We start from the raw sequence: 18,265 nt of genomic DNA, 5'->3' as shown, positions 1-18,265 counted from the left end.
AGAAGGTTTACATTTATTATTGGTGAAAAGAATTGACATATCTATTTAAACTAAAAACATCCTGGTATTCCTATAACCAGCTATCTAGCGAAGCTTAACAAAATAAAGAAAATTCAATTTTTTTAAAATGTAAAGCAAAAGTAAGTTTTTTATAGATAGCTGTACGTCACTTTGAATATTTTAACAGCAACAAAGGACATCACCTCAGTGACATATGAAAATTTTTGAAGCTGTAGTTCACTCTATTCAGTTAAGGGTATAATAAATGGGATTTAGTCGATGTGAACACAAACAAGATCAAAGAATTTTTTTTTCCCCAATCATTTAAGCCTAAACAACAAAACAACTCTATCTGACATTTCAGCTGTACTTGGAAATTCAAGGAGTTCCTTTTTATTGATGCTTGCTGTAGCTACCTGAGTTTGCCTCACAGAATAAACAAAAGGCCTCTTCTCAGATTAAAAACACATTTACAGTCTATTATGTTGAACATCACACCTGATGACCTCTGCTCTCAAGACATTCTATACAGTGATTTGAATGTGAGGTGCTCTCTTGTGAGAAATGAGGTATTATCCTTCAAAGAGTCTCTCAGTCACATGAGAATTTTCTGTCCTGAAGTATTTTGGGAGCAAGCTACTCCCTCAAGAGCTAATGGACGCATTCTAACAACATCCCTCTTTGGTAGGAAGCTTTGCTAACAGAAGCCCAGGCACATAAAATTTTAATTTTTGTCTAAGTTCACAAAAGCAGGCTAAGACCTGCAGTTTAAGAATTTCAGTGAAGCATGAAGCAGAAACCAGAATTTTTCCTCAATTTCCCCATTTACATGAGTTTTATAACTTAAGTAAAAGTCAGCACAAGTAAACACCTGCCTCACAGCTAATACACTTAGTATTACCCACAGATCCATATGCAAAACTTTATATATATATATATATATATATATATATATATATATATATATATATATATATATATATATATATATATATAAAATATAAAAAAAAAATATATATGTACTGGATTCAAGGTGGGCATTTCTGTTTTAGAGCCTTAGGTTCTCCTATGTCTCTACAAACCTGTGCCTTCTGCTGCCACCACTCTCAGTAGCTAAATAACAGACATCTCTGTATTTTTCAACACATTTTGAAGATCAACTGATGGTCTTTACCTTAAAAGTTTCATTTGGCAGGTCCTTTTTATCAGGACTATGATTTTCCTTATTGAAATCATTTTGCTGTCAACCTTTTTAGTAGAGATATGTTGAGAAAGCACCAAATTACAGATACTGATATCAGTCTAGGTTATTTTATTTCTATATATAGTGTGCAAAGTCTTACCATGGCTTGCTGGATGATAACAGTAATAAAAAATATGCTCTACAATAGGAAAGTGATCCTCTGCATTCACACATCAGTCTAATAAATCAGAGAAACAATTGGCAGGAGAGTTATGAATAGAAAGAAATCCACTATATTGCTTGAAAAAGCTGCAAATATATTTATTACCCATTCAAAATGTCACACTACCTATGCCAAATGACACTGACTTTCAGTGAATTACCCTTCTTTCCCTACCACCGAATATTTTCAAACACAAAATATAAAGCTTTTGCAAATGTTTTGATACAACTATGACATGCTTTCCTCAGACAGTGGAGAGAGGAACAGTACAGTGCAATGCTCTTTCTGTGTCTGCTGCATACCACAGAAAGAAGCACAAAGGCACTCATCTTGCACACATTATACTGCTTTTTTTTCCTCTTCTAACTGCATGAAAAGCATTTTCACCAGATATTCACATCTGAATTTTTTTGCTTATCAAATTCATTGACTGAAATTCTTTTCTAGGTGCTTATTCTGGCTGCCCAGAGATGAAAAAGATAGAAACCTTTAGCCAGTACTCCCATCTCCAGTGAGGCAGACTGAAGGAATGGATGCTAAACCCAGATAAATAGAGAGTCTAGACAGGTTCTTGTCCAGACTCCTCCTTCAGCCTGCAAGAAGACCCGAATCAAGATCCTAAACAGCAGCAGAACAAAGGTCAAATTCTGCATCCCAAAGATGTTTGTGAACAGCTGCTACCAGCTTCCACTGTAGCGAATTACCAGCAGAGCACACAGAGCAAAGTTGCAATTATCCAAATAAAACACAGCCATTTGTGAACTAGTACTATTACCTAAATATATATAAAATTTTGGCTCACTTTCACTCTAAAAAATTGTTGCTGACTATTACTATCAGAAAAACCTTAGAGATAAACTTCTTGGAAGAGTGGGAAAAATACTGTCCTTTTGGTTAGTCCCTGGAGAGGGAATAACTGGGCAGTGGGAGAGGAGGAACACAAAAGCAGTGTAATGCAGTGTTGAGATGAAATCACTAACATATGTTCTCAATATTAAGCCCACAATTTCATAAAATAATGTTTTAAGTCACCTTGTAAATATGCTTGATTCAATCTCTTTTAAAGATGAGATGTTACAAAACAACTGAAAACAGTAAGGCAAGAAAAATATCTAATTTTTGCTTACCCAGCATTAACTCAAAAAACCCCAACCACAACTAGATGTTCCATTACATTTATGAAATAATACACTCATAGTTACTTCTTTTTAAAATCATGTCACTTTACAGGACTAAAGCTTTTTTTCCAACAGAAATAATTCTTGCCATAAACCCAAAGCATTTATCAAGATCCTTAGCAGAGCAGAGGATTACAAGACAAGAACTGGCCCCAGCAATCTCCCACTACTTTGTTGTGCAATGTTCAGTTAACATCCCAACTTAACATCCTAAATCTGCCTTTCCCCTTTATAAGAAATGTTACTCCTGCGGGGCTTGTCATTAATTCATTTATTGAACAAATGGAACATTTTCCTTAAGTCAAGTGAAATATATGCCAGGTACACAGTAAATCATTATTATAATTCAGGCACAGTATCTCGATGATGAAATCAAGAATAACATTGGTTTAATGATCGCAGAGGGATCCCAGAGTGTGAAATGACACTTTAGTGTTACAGAAAGCACATATTATGGGGACACAGCACAGCACTCAGTGACAGTTATTAATACTCAGTCTCAATCAGTGTAAAGACTGTGCACAAGACAGAGATGAAAAGAGAAATATCATCTCTCATCAGAAAACAGAACTATAATAAAATGGTACTGTGTAAGTAAGATGGCAAAAAGAAACACAGAAATGCATTCAGAATTGCTTTTGAAAACAAGACTGCAGTGTAAGATTTAAATGCCAGATAGAAAGTACACTTTTACACTTTTTCCTGTGAAAAAGTGAAAAGGTCTACCACTTAATCATTTTATCTGGAAGTTACTAGCAAAATTAAGACAATATATTAGCAAGAAAAAAACAGAGTGATATACTTCCATAAGTATTATTTAATAACACAGTGTTGGTCTCTGGACCGAGAAACATAATTACAATAGTTTATGTAAAGTGACTGAAACTGGGTTTTTATTAGCATTGTAATTCAGACCACTCATATTTAGGTGGTCTTAACAGTGTTAACATAGACTATTGTGTCAAGACCAATGTAGCCATTTCTGCCTCACCTGTTCTAGTTAATATTAAAGAGGAAAGATTTTCAGCCACAGGCTTGTACTCTATGCACAACTGAAACAGGAGAGAGGGTATCATGGAGATGGCATAAAGGGACATCCAGAGCAGACATATGAGACACTTCAAACTGGCACTGTAGATACTGAAATGCTCTCATATAAACTCTCTTGTACACCTGTCAATAGAGAAGAGCTTGAAGCACAGATATCATTGCTTTGCTCAGGAGAGACAAACCATTTATATCTGCCTGTCTTAACAGAGAAAGAGAATTCAAGCTACTGATTGTTGGAATGGATAAAATGGAAGGGAGCAGAGTGATCACAAGTGGTTACATAGTGTAAAAGATGGGATAAAAAAAAAGAAGAAAATCAAAACCATGTAGAAGTAGCAGAAAACAGGGGCTACTCTACTACTAAGTTTTCTAAAAAAATTTCTGTGGAAAGAAGGTAAGAAGGTGGGACAAGCCATAGTTAGTGTATCCAAGTGATGGGATTTTGATCATATGAGAATAAAAGGACATAATTTCTATTTCAAACAAAAAGTGGATTCATCTTTCAGCAGCCCCAGGTGCTTTAGAGCTCTTCCAATAGGACAGGGGAAAAGATATCTTCAGCCCCTCTAGACCACTTCAAATTACTGGGACTGCAAGAATACCACAAGATGTATGATGCCAGGCAAAGTGCCTGCCCATGCCAAGTGATGGAATTCTTTGTTTTGCTGTGACAAATTAATTCCTTCATTTGCTTTCCTAGTGTATGTGGCTTTTGCTCTCCTTATTAAAGTGTCTTTATTGCATCTCTTGAGTTTTTTTACTTTTCACTTTTTTCACTCCTCCATCCCACTGTGGGGAAGTGAGCGAGCGGCTGCGTGGGGTTTAGCTGCTGGTTGGGGTCAAGCCACAACAGAGGAACAGCCCTCACAAATGTTTTCATCCTGAAGCCATGTAGGAGTTGATATTGACAGGTTGTTGCCAACTTAGAACCCTTAAGAAGAGTAAAAGGAAATAGTAATAATAATAAAAAATTAACATCCCCATTTACGAGAGTGGCCATTGTCATGCAGAGCTAAAAATGGGCTATGGGTTTGAAACTTAATCAAATGCTTTCACTATAAACCCTTTTAATTTCAAGTACATTCATGTCTACAGCTTTTACTTGACAAATTTGCTATTTGTGATACTCTCACACATTGACCCCTTTCTCTTCTCTGTCTGATGCTAATGAAATATAAATATGTGGGGATTTTTTTTCATGTCACAGCATGATAGGAGTATTTGAGCCATACGTGTGCTACAGAAAGCTACAGCAATGGATACTCAAATTGATCAAATTTATCATTCCTGTCACAGTTTGGTTTTGTAATTATCAACCACCCAGTTGACCAAATGTCATTTAGTAATTGCAGGTCAGTTATTTGACACTCAAAGTTACTTCTCTTGTAAGGTATATGCAGTACACCAGAAATACTGTAACAGTGCAGCCTCTCTTGGCTGAAATGCATTTTTTAAGTAGTTCAACAGCTCTTTGGAAAACTAACATTAAAATATAAATAAATTTTGAGGTAGAATGAAAAATGGCATTCCTCATTCTAAAGAACAAAAACCTTGAACACAGTGGCACAAGAAGTAATCATATATCTATTTGCGTGCCTTGTCTTCCTTGTCCCACTGTGAAGAGTGAGACTCCCTGGGGGTGTTGATGGCTCTGCATGGAAGTTACACCTAACTTTCTCTCAGTGTAAAATCATATCGTTGAATAACAAGATGCTAAGAGTGGAAAGCCTTGCTGCAGAAACTATTTCAACAATGCAAACTAAGACAATTTACAAAAGACAAATCAAAGGATCATTTCCAAAAATGCGTTGAGAGTAAAGTATAAAAAACCCTAAACAAGCAGCATTTTGTCTTTGAATATTTGACACTAAATAATCAATAAAATCTTCCAACCTTTACTGCAAAACTATATACCAACTGTTGATTGACTTCTTAGAAAACAAACCGGAGAGCAGTAAGAACCCAAAAGGTAAGTCTTGTAAAACTGTCAATGAGGCTTTAGAAAATAAAATAAAAAATAAAAAGAAAAATTCAAAGACTGTTTCTGGGTATGCCACTGGGTGCTGCTTTACTTCAGTTAAGTAATTTCTACCAGTAAAAACTCCACAGAAAGTGTATTGAAAATGGATTGCTTGATGTCTGCCTGCAGAGATGAACACAGCTGCCCAGGGGAATGTGGGCATAGACCCAAACTGTACTGCAGTAATCCAAACACAGGTAAGCAAAAGCATGAAGATCTCAGTGTTCATTTTAGTAATCAGGTACAGGCAAGCACCTTTAATATAAAAAATCATCACTACAATAGGAAATTCCTTGTGAAGGCATTGAGGGAAGTATTTCTCAAATTGTGAGATTTTACCCATAGAGTTATATTAATATATGAAAATTAGGGTACTTATCAGAGTACTAACAAAATGTTTATGACCAAACAGGGAAGTAAAATTTCTCCAAAGGTATACAGGTGTTGTCTGCACTAAAATGCACTCTCAACAAATGCTGTAGAGTCTCTCTGCAATTACTACAGTGCTTTACAGTATCACCTGTGAGATACTTCTTTCACTTAAATTAAATACTATGCCTATATCTTCTTGTATGCAGAAAGTAAAGGAGTTCTCATAACGTCTTTAATGGAAAACTGACAGGATCACCAGTGTACAAGCCACATTCCAGCCTTTAACTGAAGACATTTTAGAAGTAAAAGGAGAAGAGCAAGGCTATGTATGGGAAAATGAATCCAGAACTATAATTCTTATTCAAACACATAGGGGGGAAAAAAGAATATCAAGTCATTTGGGTTAGAAAAGACCTTTAAGATCATCGAGTCCAAGCATTAACCCAGCACTGCCAAGTCCACCACCAAACTATATCCTCTAAGTGCCACATCTACACGACCAGCCCTTTCACCTGCTGCCCTTCTCTAGGCATGCTTTGGCACTTTGACGTCCTTCTGGTAGTGAGAGGCCCAGAATTGGACTGGTACTCAAGGTGCAGCCTCACCAGTGCTGTGTGCAGGGGGACAATTACTGCCCTGCTGGTACAAGCCAGGATGCCACTGACCTTCTTGGCCTCCTGGGCACAGCTGGCTCATGTTCAGCTGGCTGTTGGCCAGCACCAGGTGGAGATCCTTTCCTGCTGGGCAGCATTCCAGCTTTTCCAGTAACTCTCTTCCCCAAGCCTGCAGCATGGTAAGATAATCTGTTTTCTCTGATATCCTTATGGAAACAGAGGGGAATCTTGCAGAACACTCTAGAATTCAAATCAAGATACCCTCTGAGGATGATGTGAGCACTTACAATCACCCTTCTGGATCTTTCAAATACTATGAAGATTTCTGTCAGTCCACATGTCTAAAAGCAACTTTTTCTCCATCACCCCATACTAAATGCAAGTATTCCCTGGGAGAAAACCATGCTAGAAACAGGTATGTGAGTATCCTTGATCATCAGGAATCTATGTTGAAACGGGCAGCACTGAAGTTACTACGACACTGCAACTGTGTGTATTATAAAGAAGATGAATGAGGGGCTAATGGAGTTTATGTCCACTGCCTGACACGTGAACAAGCAGGGCACTGTGTTGGAAGGGTGCTGGGCACAGTCTAAAGACCTCACAGAAGAAGATGTAGAAATACCTTTAGTTTAGTGAAAAAATGATTGTGAATGATGGGCTTCAATGAGTTGGGAAAAGAGATGTTTTCAATGTGCGGTCACTCAGTTTTTACAATTCCATGTTATAGTGTCTGGACTGATACTTTTCTTCTGAAGGGAGTTTATGGAAATGCCCTCCAAGATAATGAGGACACTGTCCAATTCAGCACTATTAATTAAGGATGCAAGGGAAGGCTTCAGGCAGGACAGTTCAGCAGTTGCTGTTTTTTTATTTGGCATCTTTGAATTATTTTCCTGAGACGAGAATCTCAAGTGTTGTGACTTTGCTGGCAAAAATTAATTTCCTAGCTTGAGGAAGGGAATCACTGGTGCCAAAACCCCCGAGTGAACTGTTACACCTCTGCAGCTGATGGCAGGCTGCCATCTTCCATGAGGGCAAAATGGTGTTGGCGTGTGAAACTGCACAATTCAATCCTTTTATATGGTGACCTCATGCAAAGGAGGAAAATGTCATTATAGGAAGAAAAGAATGCTGTGGAAGAATGAACCCTGTGTTTAATAGAATGTGCTCTTTTAAAGAAATTTTCTCCGTGGAGTATTTTAAAATGCTTCTCCTTTCCTATATCCCCTGTCTGTTCCTTCTTGGCATCCAGGAGCAGCTACTCTGGCCCTGCTCACAATCTCACCATTGTTGGTGTAAGAGCCTCTCCTGAGGAGAAAAATGCCATCTGAAAGGGTCTTCTTGTGCTCTTCTGCCTGATAGGCTTTTCATTTGCTTTCAAATATCTGATCAAAACTTCTTCCCTCCTTCCCTTCTGCCTTTAAGCTACATTCTTCACTGTTACCAGTGAAAGAATAATTTATAGAAGAATTTACTGAAGTATTCTGAGACTCTCAATTTTGGAATTATTATGCCTAACTGAAATAGGCTGCCTGGCAATTTTTATAATCTTTATATTATGACTTCTGCCTCCCTTTGTCCCCTTCTACTTACGTGAGACCTTCAGAGATGATTGGCCACTACTCAAAGGAAGATGAAAAATCTATCTATCAAACAACAGCAAAAACAATCCAATTTCTTCAACTCCATTCTAATATCTGCTGCACCACATAAACACCCAACACATGGAATAAAAATGAAGGCACAGAATGAGAAGCACTACTGAGAACATGTATAGCACCTGCCTTGCAGTCAGCAAGACTCAAGGAGACTCAGGAGTAGCATTTGTGAAAAACTTTCAGATTAGAGCAGCAGTTACAACTGTACTTTGAAATAAAGACTTGCACTGAATGGTTCTGAGCAGCGTAGAAGTGGCAGCACCTGCAAGAAGCAACACCACCACATTTATCAATGGCCAGTGTTTATTGCATTTGCCTATTGCTGCTCTGCTGTGATCAGGGCTGACAAGGGAAAAATAGAAATACAGAACCTAATTCACTCCAGAAGCTCCACTCCTAATTCACTCCACTCTTTCTTACTCTGTGAGAAAGAAAATTACTTCTGATAACCTTAGCAATCAGCCTGGGACATCTTCACATAAACAGTTACCAACTTTGTTTGAAGTACTTAAGGATAGAGAAAGGGATTTGCAGACCTCATTGCTATGTAAGACTGGGTGGGACATTTATGTTGATGCAGCAATAAAAGCACATTTCCAGTGACATCACCAAATTCATAAGCACATCTGTGATCAATGTGCTCTAGAAATAACACCTACTATAAAGAACATGGTCAGGAAAGGAAAAATAGCTCTAGTTTCCCTAGTCGTGCATCCAACATTTTTGACTGAGCATCTTCTTCTCAGATGTTTTCTGTGGAGAGCATTTCCACTTCTTTACTTGAGGGGAGGGTTCAGAAGAAGCAAGGGGTAGTGTTCCACACTTCAGCCACAGAAATTGAAATATTTTAGAAGATAAAAACATAATGGTAAAACCATAAAAGATACTAGGAATCTCAGAAATGCATATAGTCACAGCTGCTACTATCTATTTCTAATGGAAATAGATTCTAAATTTTAGGTGACACTCTTCCACAAAAGGAATAGAAGATAGGCCTTTGTCCTACCAAGTACATGAGGAGAAATTTTATACATATCCCACTAATTTATGGGAGTAGGACAAGTCTGCCACTATACAAAAAACAAGACTGAAACAATGGTAAGGTTCAGAGGAAAGATCATTAATCATCTTTTTGGATAGGGGATAGAGTCTAAATCATGTTTAAAAGAATAATAAAAAAAGAAGTATTTCAGAACAGTTATTTCCAGAAACTCTGGATGAAATAGCCATTAATTGCAGTGTGAGAATTCGATGCTCAGAAGTGACAAAGGTAAGAGAAATTTTTTTCAGCTAACTCCAGAGTTAAAACTTTAACAATTGCATTACATTTCAAATTCAATACAACCAGGTAAACAAACTAAGTTGTTGTATAATATTATTCTTTCTGTTCATGCATGATCAAGTGTACATTAAAGATTAACACTTAAAAACTTATTTTGTGAATTCATTTGCCTTTTCCTCAGTGGCTGTCAGGCACACAAAATAGCAGCAGCTATTCTTTACTTACACATATTTATGTTTGTCCTTTCTCTAGGATTTGAAAGACCACCAAGAGAGTTTCTTATCTTTAGCCAAGTCCTTTGCTATATTAAAGCTAGGTATTTCATCAAAGAACATTTTTCTCTGCTTCAAAAGAAATTTTTGGAATTTTTTTTGCTCTGTAATCTCAGTAAGAGATTGTAAGGAAAATATACTGTATCCTGGTACTTTTTTCCTTGTGTCAGGGCTGGCAAGATTCCTTGCAACCATGTGCAGTAGGACTGGAATGCTGCTAGAAGGAATTCAATATTAAATGTGGTCATTCTCACACAGAGGAGGACTGGCCATGACGCACAACTACAACACAAATACTTTGCAGAAAAGAGAATTTTGGTATCAGTGTGTATTATTTAGGTGTATTATTTATAATTCAACTCATAATTCAAATACATCCTTAACAGTTATCACAGGAGTTGTCCTGGGCAGGTTTGACAGGACTGCTCAAGCTCCTCTGGCTAGGTATACACCTATGAAGAACCTGAGATATCTGTTGCGATATCTCCTTATCAACAGGATTTTGAACTCTCACAAAAAAGGCTCCTTGAGAAACTGACTCAGTGGAAGGTCGAGCAGGCACTAGGCACACTTCTGAGCCATTTGGGTAGACCCTGATCCCAACAAGCAAACACAGAAACTGTTTCAAGTGCTCTGCGAGGCATGACCTAAACACAACAGGACTTGACATTAAACAACAGAAGTGGGTACATAGATAGATACAGAGAGGGATAAAATAGTTTGATAATGTTGGGTGCTTCAGACTGAAAAGCTCCACAAAGCATTACAATACATCCCCTTATTTTGTCATCTTACAAAAGTCCAAAGTACCAGAAGTTTGAAAGCATGTTCTTAGACAAACTGTTTTAAGAAAGTTACTTTGGTTTGTTTACATAGCAGTTTGCATTATTACATAGTGAGGGGTATATAAAAGTCCTGAATAATAACAAATGAAATGGGGGAATCCTTGTTTTTTCTGTTATCCTTTCTCACAGAAGAAGCTCTGAATGCTGCCTAGTGCTCTAGTGTTGTATTTACCTACCTTCACCCTCCCAGCTCACGAGCCTGAAGCTTACGAGGGCTGATGTCCAAAGGCTGCTGGGATGGGTGAGATCAACAATGATCAGACCCCTTTTTTCCTAAATGGTTAGCAACAGAAATTACACCATCTGCCTCCCTCAAATGGGACAGCTACTTGAGGAGTCTCAATCTATGGCTAACAGGAGCCAGCAGAGATTGTGCAATGAGTAAAGTGCTGTAACAATTGTGCAATGAGTAAAGTGCTCTAATAATTGTGCAATGAGTAAAGTGCTCTAATAATTTCACTTCCTTTCTCAGAGATTTATCAGTTCTTTTACTGAAGAACTTATTTTTGAATAAGGATGAGAGTCAAGTACACAGAGAGCATGCAGTTAAAATTTTCAGTGATACCTGTACCAGAGTTCTCTTCTCCAGTGCACAAACATTCTTCACTTTACATTCATGCAAATATTTTTATTACTATATCTAAGATGTTTGAGGTGATGTTTGCAACCAGTGCAGTTCTGCCAACACGAGCAGACTACATGCTTACCCACTAAGGAATTTCCTGAGCATGAAAAAGCCTGCAAGGGAAGGTTCTATAGTGGGATGGATCCACAGAGTGGGTTTGCTAAGGGTGAGGAAGATGAAGCACTGGCAAGTCAGCATCACTGCACAGTTCTGACAAACAGGCAGTAGCAGATCTTGATCTCAGTTTCCCTTTACATGCCAGGCTAAAAGGTGCCAGTAGAGGCACAGATTTATGTGCACACCACATGTCCCTGATTAGCAGTGTCTCTGAGAGGGCCAGGGGAAGCAGCTGGGGCTGGTAACGGCTTCACTCATTCAATTTTAATTGACTGCTGTGTGTTTGTCAGATCCCTCAGAGCTTCTGTTTAACTTGTGCCAAAAGCTGTGCTGGTCCCATTAACCACAGGGAACAAACAAGAAAGAAGTACCTGTCAACTACAGGTACAGAACAAGATGTATGCTGATGTCTGAATTACATTTTAGATACAATCTGCACTGAATTCCAAGATCACAGACAAATGAGCACCATTCAAGCTGCAAATACAGCCAAATTAAACCTATTCACACAATTATGCATTAAAGGATGCTTTGATTTAGAAATTTCTTGCTTAATTTTATTATTCTGTGTTTGTATTTAGTGTCTAGATGGCTCTCAGAGAACCCTAAGGAAATGCCCATATGTTTCAGAGAGATCAAGACTACACCACTAGCTGATTACTGAACAACTATGATACAGTGTTTAAATGGTATGCAATCAATCAAACTATTCCAAAGCAAATAAAACAATAAGTTACAACAGTATTTTATGCATGTTTTTCATTTTGTAACAGTAACAAATTACTTAAGTGAAAGCTTTAGTAAGAAAAGAAAGCCAGGCATATATCCATGATGTCTCTTTTAAGCTTTTTAAAGCACATATAAATAATTGTTGATGATAAATAGCAGACAGCAATACTGCTGGGAAAAGGGTTTATAAATCTTACCTCTGCTTTTATTTTATTGTCTCCGAAACAGAGGTGTTGTAAGTAGGCTGCAGCATTTGACTGTACTGAGGGAAATTGATGCTGTAACATCTGTATAACTTCTGGAAGCTCCGGATCCCGCCATCCAAACTCTCTGTGCAAAAGCAAATACAAAAAGAAATCAAAAAATCTGCTATTAGTGGATAAATGTGCCAACAGTTAGGTCAACAAAGACGACAGAAATGTCTAAATAAAATCTTTTTTGCCTCCATCATTGTCAAAGCAAACCTTAAAATAAAATTTGAAGCTATTTGTCATTTTAAGCTGTACTCCTCTGGAAAAAGAATTAAACAAAGTATCACTTTGTTTATCAGAAGTATCAGGAGAAGTAACTGTGGAATTAGTTCTCTAACTGATTAAGCTTTCTAAATAAAAAGGCTACATGAAATCTTAATGTACTAGAAGAAAGAAAATGCATGCTCATATCACCACAAATGGTTTGCTATGAAATGCTAATCTGCAAAAAAGTCCTTTTTACTTATTGCTGTCTCCATGCAATACCAATTGCTATCTTATACAGAAAGCAATGACCAATTTTGTCTTCTGTTTGGGTTTGTTTTTCAGACACAGTCAATGTAAAACTCTTACACATTTCTGGCCCTACTTGAGCACTCAAGTCTTTGCACTTTAATCATACAAAACAGGAAACACCATTAGCATCACGTAAAAGAACTGAATTCAAGGATGCAGAACAAGCCCCAGTCTGTATTATGAAGCTTCCAGACCTGAACTTAAAATCAATCTATCACTTCAAGTGAATTTTTCCACTCTAGGTTTACAGGTAAAATCATTCATGGAAATGGTTTTGGACTTCATGTCCCTAAAACTAGAGATACACACATGATATATTTAGTTATCATATGCCTTTTCCCCAAGAGCTTATTTTTTGTGACATAGAAATATTTTGACCATTTTCCATCTAGTGATACATTTTTAAGCTAAAAAAGGGAAATTAGGGAAACTCGGAAAAAGAGGTAACTTACAAAAAAGTTCTCTGTTGCAGTTACTGTGATCATCTGGGACCTCATTGCCAAAAAACCCCTGGCAGACCTGTTGCAGACTTCAGCTATAATATTTGGCTAAATATAATACTGATCACAGTGTCCTTCCTAAATTATAAAGATTTTTCTGCACTGAGGCCAAGTTTACATCACGAGGGGAATTCACAGCATCTCTCCAATCTGTCCCAAGCACACTTTAAGTACAACAATTCCCAACAATATTTCAGGGAAGGAAGACTTATCTTACAATAATAATGAATTGCTACAGAAAGAGGGATTGTTTATTCTTTTCTCATATGTGACATTTGCCAGATTGAGTGTTGTCACTACAGCTGTGTCTTTATGGAGATTCAGAATACGAATATGAGATGTAAAACACCACTCAGAATTTCACTGGTTATTTCTCCTCTGCCAAAACGTAAGTTAACTCATAAATATTAGAATTCATATTAAATATTTAATACAAAGAAACCATAAAGATGTAGTAATAAATCACATATGGACTATTCCAATGAATTTTTAGATGATACAGACTGCTGGAAATCTTTGCAAGAGACATCTTTATTTGCATAGGTTCAGAAAGATTTTAACATTTAATTGATGCTTGGAAAAGTTAGAGAACATTGTAAAAAGTATCAGGGAAGGCTACAAACTTCAGTAGCCAAAGATTGTGACCATCATTGTTTCCAGTTAACCATAACTCTGTCAACAGGTGAAAAGAAAGAGATTCACTGGGCACACTTTTTTTTATGTTTGAATTGCTAGAGATCATAGAAACCTGACAGGGCATCTTCCTCTTACATCTGCTTTCTTGCAATTAACAATATTAACACTTCCTAACAGGTTCTTTAAACCTGTTAGACCTGCATTCTATAAAAACATCTCTAAACAAACCAAAGACATCTTCCAGATTTTTTTGTTTAAACAAAAATAAGAAATGAGAGCAAAATCCAATAAACTAACTGAAGACAAGTTAATTATCCTATCTCCATTTCTTATTTATTCTCATTTTCAATCCTAGATGCTAAATGCAGGTGTGGGTAATTTGGAGATCACACAAAATACCACAAGAAAACAGCCTGAATGACAAGACTACAGTACGTGTTGAAGTGTTGGAACTTGTACCAACAAATTCTCTTGAAAAGGAAATTTCCCCCTTCTCAACATGTGTACTACTTAATCCAACCAAGAAACAAACCAACCAAAACCAAACCAAACAAAAGGTGTTTTGGTTTTGGTTTTGTGCAGTGGTAAATTATGGGCTCAACCATCTGCTCAGGTTTTTCTTCCTCATGTCCTGGAATCCAGAACAGAACAGGCAATGAGGGGGCAAAAGGAAAAAGGTCCCTTCGTCAAAGGAAGAGTTAATTGCTCTGAGGTACCTGAAGCCTCTACATGGTATTTAAGTATGAAAACAAGCTCTCCCTTCTTTTACCCTCTGATCTCCCAAAGCAGTCAGCATATGAGTGAATTATGGCTACTTGTTGCAAATGGATGTGTGCACACTGGATGTAAGCAGAAAATCAATTCAGAAAATAAGCCCTTAGCACTGAATACTGAGTTTGTTAAGTAACCAGTTTTTGGAGAGATAATGAAAAAAGCAGGAAAAGAACTTTAAAAATTTAGCCCTAGTATGCACTGTCATTTTAAGCAGATGGTCTCTAAGATGATTTTATTTTTAGTAGTTTCTAAATGAAATACAGTAGCTACATAAAACAAACAAAAACTTCTGTCAACAGTTAGGGCTGCCTGGATAATTGTGATAATTTTAGCCACCTTCAGGGCAAGAAAGAGTAGTTTCTAGGAGTTTAAATTTTTCATTTGTTTTATATAAGCATTTTATAGGTGGAAAAAAGTGAGAATGAGAAAGAGGATTTTTTTTTAAGAACAGCAAATTTGCAGCTCTATTAACATTTTTTTTTAAAAATTAAATATAGGTTAATTTTTTTTTTAATTTAGCCTTATTATTAAAAGTTAAAAAGACTACTTAATGAAGTCATCTGGCAGATGCCTGGAGAAGGAAGGAGGACTGGTATTCCCTAAAGACAAAGGCACAAAATGTATGTGGAACAATTTGCATGGATGTGGGGGAAAATCAAGGCCATGCCTCCAAGCATACCTACTTAAATGACAAAAAAAAAAGTATTAAAATAGAGAGCCAAACAAAAAGTAACAACTAGTAGGAAAGACCTATAATTCAGTGATCTTTTACTCCCTACCAACGAAAAGCAGCAGGGTCAGTATTTGACAGAGATGAGATGAAAGGAAAGGAGAAGGTTAATCAAAATCCAATCCACCTTGATTTCTGTGAAATGATACTGTGCCACATGCAAATTGAAAAAACTTGCATTTACTAAAATTATAAAGTAGAATTAAGCGGAATTTGAAATCACAGTGAACACCCTAAACAAACACTATCTAAGTCTGTGTCCCTTATTAAAACATCACCATGCTTACAAAATCTGAGCGAGGCAATCCACACAGATGGTGAAACAAGCTGAAAGGCTGGAGTAAATCTGAGGAGGTGTGTGGCATTTTGAGAATGTTAACAAAGTATCTGTGTGGTAGATCCAAAAATTAAGAGTAAGGTAGTGGCTGCACATGCAAGATCTTTTCCTAATCTACCATTTGCCTATGATTTCCCTGGAGTAAGAGCACTAATCCATTTAGGTCAGCCAAAGACTTCTGCTGGCAGTGTGAGTTTGTCCACAAGAGAATCCCAGCTGTACGAGAACTTCACAGTTTGTCTGGAAAGCAGCATTTGCCATGGACTCCAAATATTTTGGCAGGTTGTAAAAGTGCATTTTTTCTAGGAAGCATCTTCATCTGAGGAGACTGACTGGAACACAGCAAGGTGTTCCAACCTTCTTTTTTTATGAAAATTGTGGTCTAGGATTGTAGGATTGATCTGATTTTGAATCCTGCAGAAGGTTTTAGCTTGAAGTGGTGACCAAGGCAGATGTTCCAGGGATTACACCAGACTGCTGCTCCTCTAAGTAGAAGAGGAACCAAGGGGGAGCTCAAAGCTCTATGTAAACTGGCAATGTATATGCCTAGAATTATTCCAAAAGGCTATGCCATATTATGAAAAACTGAAGAGAATCAAGGAGGAGTTCTACACAAGACACAACTCTGACATGGAAGCAGTAGCACGGAAAAATCCAGGCTGACTTGGGTACTGCAAGTAATGCACTGAAAACAGGTCCTGCTCCTGCTATCATATCACTTACACATGCCAGGAAGTAAGAGAGATGCAAACTTAAAAGAGATTGTTTGCAATACAGCTGGGTGCATTGGCTCTGTGGGATCACTGAGAAGTGGTGCTGAACACAGAGGATGTACTGCATCTGAATACTTGCTTTAATTATGCCAGAATTTTCTCCTTCCGCTACTGAAAATGCTGATGGTACACAGAAAAGCAAAACCAAAAATCCTGTTACATATATATATCTACACTGATTTTAAAAAGGCTACTAAGTGAGTTTTAAAACCACAGGTCTCCAGCTGATAACTAAGGATACTGATTGCTTCTACAAAGCATTGCAGGAGCAGGTGTGATGGCTCTGTCTACTCCCCAGCCATTGGTCACAGTGAATCTCACGAGAGCTTGGTTCTTATTTCTGATTTACATTATTAGAGCAGAACATTCACATCTGATCAGGCAGTTGGCACAGGCAAGCACTGACACCCAGAGCTATTCCTGTCTCTGCAGCATTCCCCAAAGGCAGTGCTGTGAAGACGCCCGCTATAAAGAACCATATGCTTGACAAAGACTGAACTACCACCAAGCATTTATCAAACAAAGGGAATGCACAATTTTTTATTACAAGACTGTTTAAACCAAACTCGCCTGTGTGTTCCTGGTTGTCTTAATATGCATGTGAAACAGTCTTAAACTGGAGAAGGAAAGTTTTTCATATATGAAGTGGTGCTCAAAAGCAAAGGCAATTCAATTTGAGCTAAGATTATTTCCTCAATTTTTACCTCATATACATTGTGGCATTGTTAATGCCAGTTTAAAAGACTTTCTGTTGAATTTATGCCTACAGACATAGACCCTTCTGTTTGCTTCCTCCCTCAATTCAATGAAGTCTGAAAATCTCTTTTCTCTCATTTCAGAAAGGAGAGCTGTGAAAATGGTTTTCTCGTAGTACTAAAAGAAAATAAACTACATGTAGCTCAGGATCAAACAAGGAGAACTAATCAAAAGCCAAGAGAAGATCAAAGAACCAGCTTCTGTGTTTAAAGGGAGAAATTAACTTCTATTAAAATATTTGGAAGGCAATATACCAATACTACAAGAATCTCTCTCTAAGGACCTGGTACATAAAAAAAAAAACAACAACATAGGAAGTTACACCCAAATAGAAAAAGAAATCAAGAATACTTAAACATAATCCACAGAAAATGTACGTGATATAAAGAGGAAGGAGCCATCTAACAACTCCATTTCCTTATTTTCTTTCTGTGGTTCTCTGACAGTCGGTCAAACACAAGAGAATACAGACTTATTATACTTAATTTATTGTGAGTTAAATTTGAAGTGCTTCCTTCAAGTACTTTCTCTTTTTCAAACACACTTCTCCATATATATACACACATACACAGAGATTGCCAGCCCGCTCTGAATGATCTCCTACAGTTTGAGAGGAGGCAGAACCACTATAATTTGAAAATGGAACATATGAATACTGGGTAACTTCAGCACTCAATTTTAGGAAACAAAACTGATATGTCAATCTCTCTTCCTCTCACCTTGGAAAACCCTCAAAACCCTTCAGCATACTCACTTCCCCAGTCAAACCTGGTCAAAGGAGTGAACCCTAACAAGCAATTGATCATCATCCTCAGACCCAT

The 18,265-nt window shown here is 37.3% G+C and overlaps 1 protein-coding gene across 5 annotated transcripts in view; it reads right to left on the bottom strand.

Moving 5' to 3' along the window:
- CTNND2 (catenin delta 2) overlaps positions 1–18,265 on the bottom strand; it is a 635,183-nt gene that overhangs the window by 150,992 nt on the left and 465,926 nt on the right. For all 5 annotated transcript variants that reach the window (XM_058042059.1, XM_058042075.1, XM_058042094.1 and 2 more), the window contains one exon: positions 12,369–12,501. In XM_058042059.1, the coding sequence (XP_057898042.1) occupies positions 12,369–12,501 (133 nt within the window). The remainder of the gene's footprint in view (positions 1–12,368; positions 12,502–18,265) is intronic.

Source organism: Melospiza georgiana, chromosome 1 (genome assembly GCF_028018845.1).
Source record: "Melospiza georgiana isolate bMelGeo1 chromosome 1, bMelGeo1.pri, whole genome shotgun sequence".
Classification (NCBI taxonomy): domain Eukaryota; kingdom Metazoa; phylum Chordata; class Aves; order Passeriformes; family Passerellidae; genus Melospiza; species Melospiza georgiana.
Note: the sequence above shows the minus strand (reverse complement) of the source record. Positions and strands in the feature narration are given on the sequence as shown.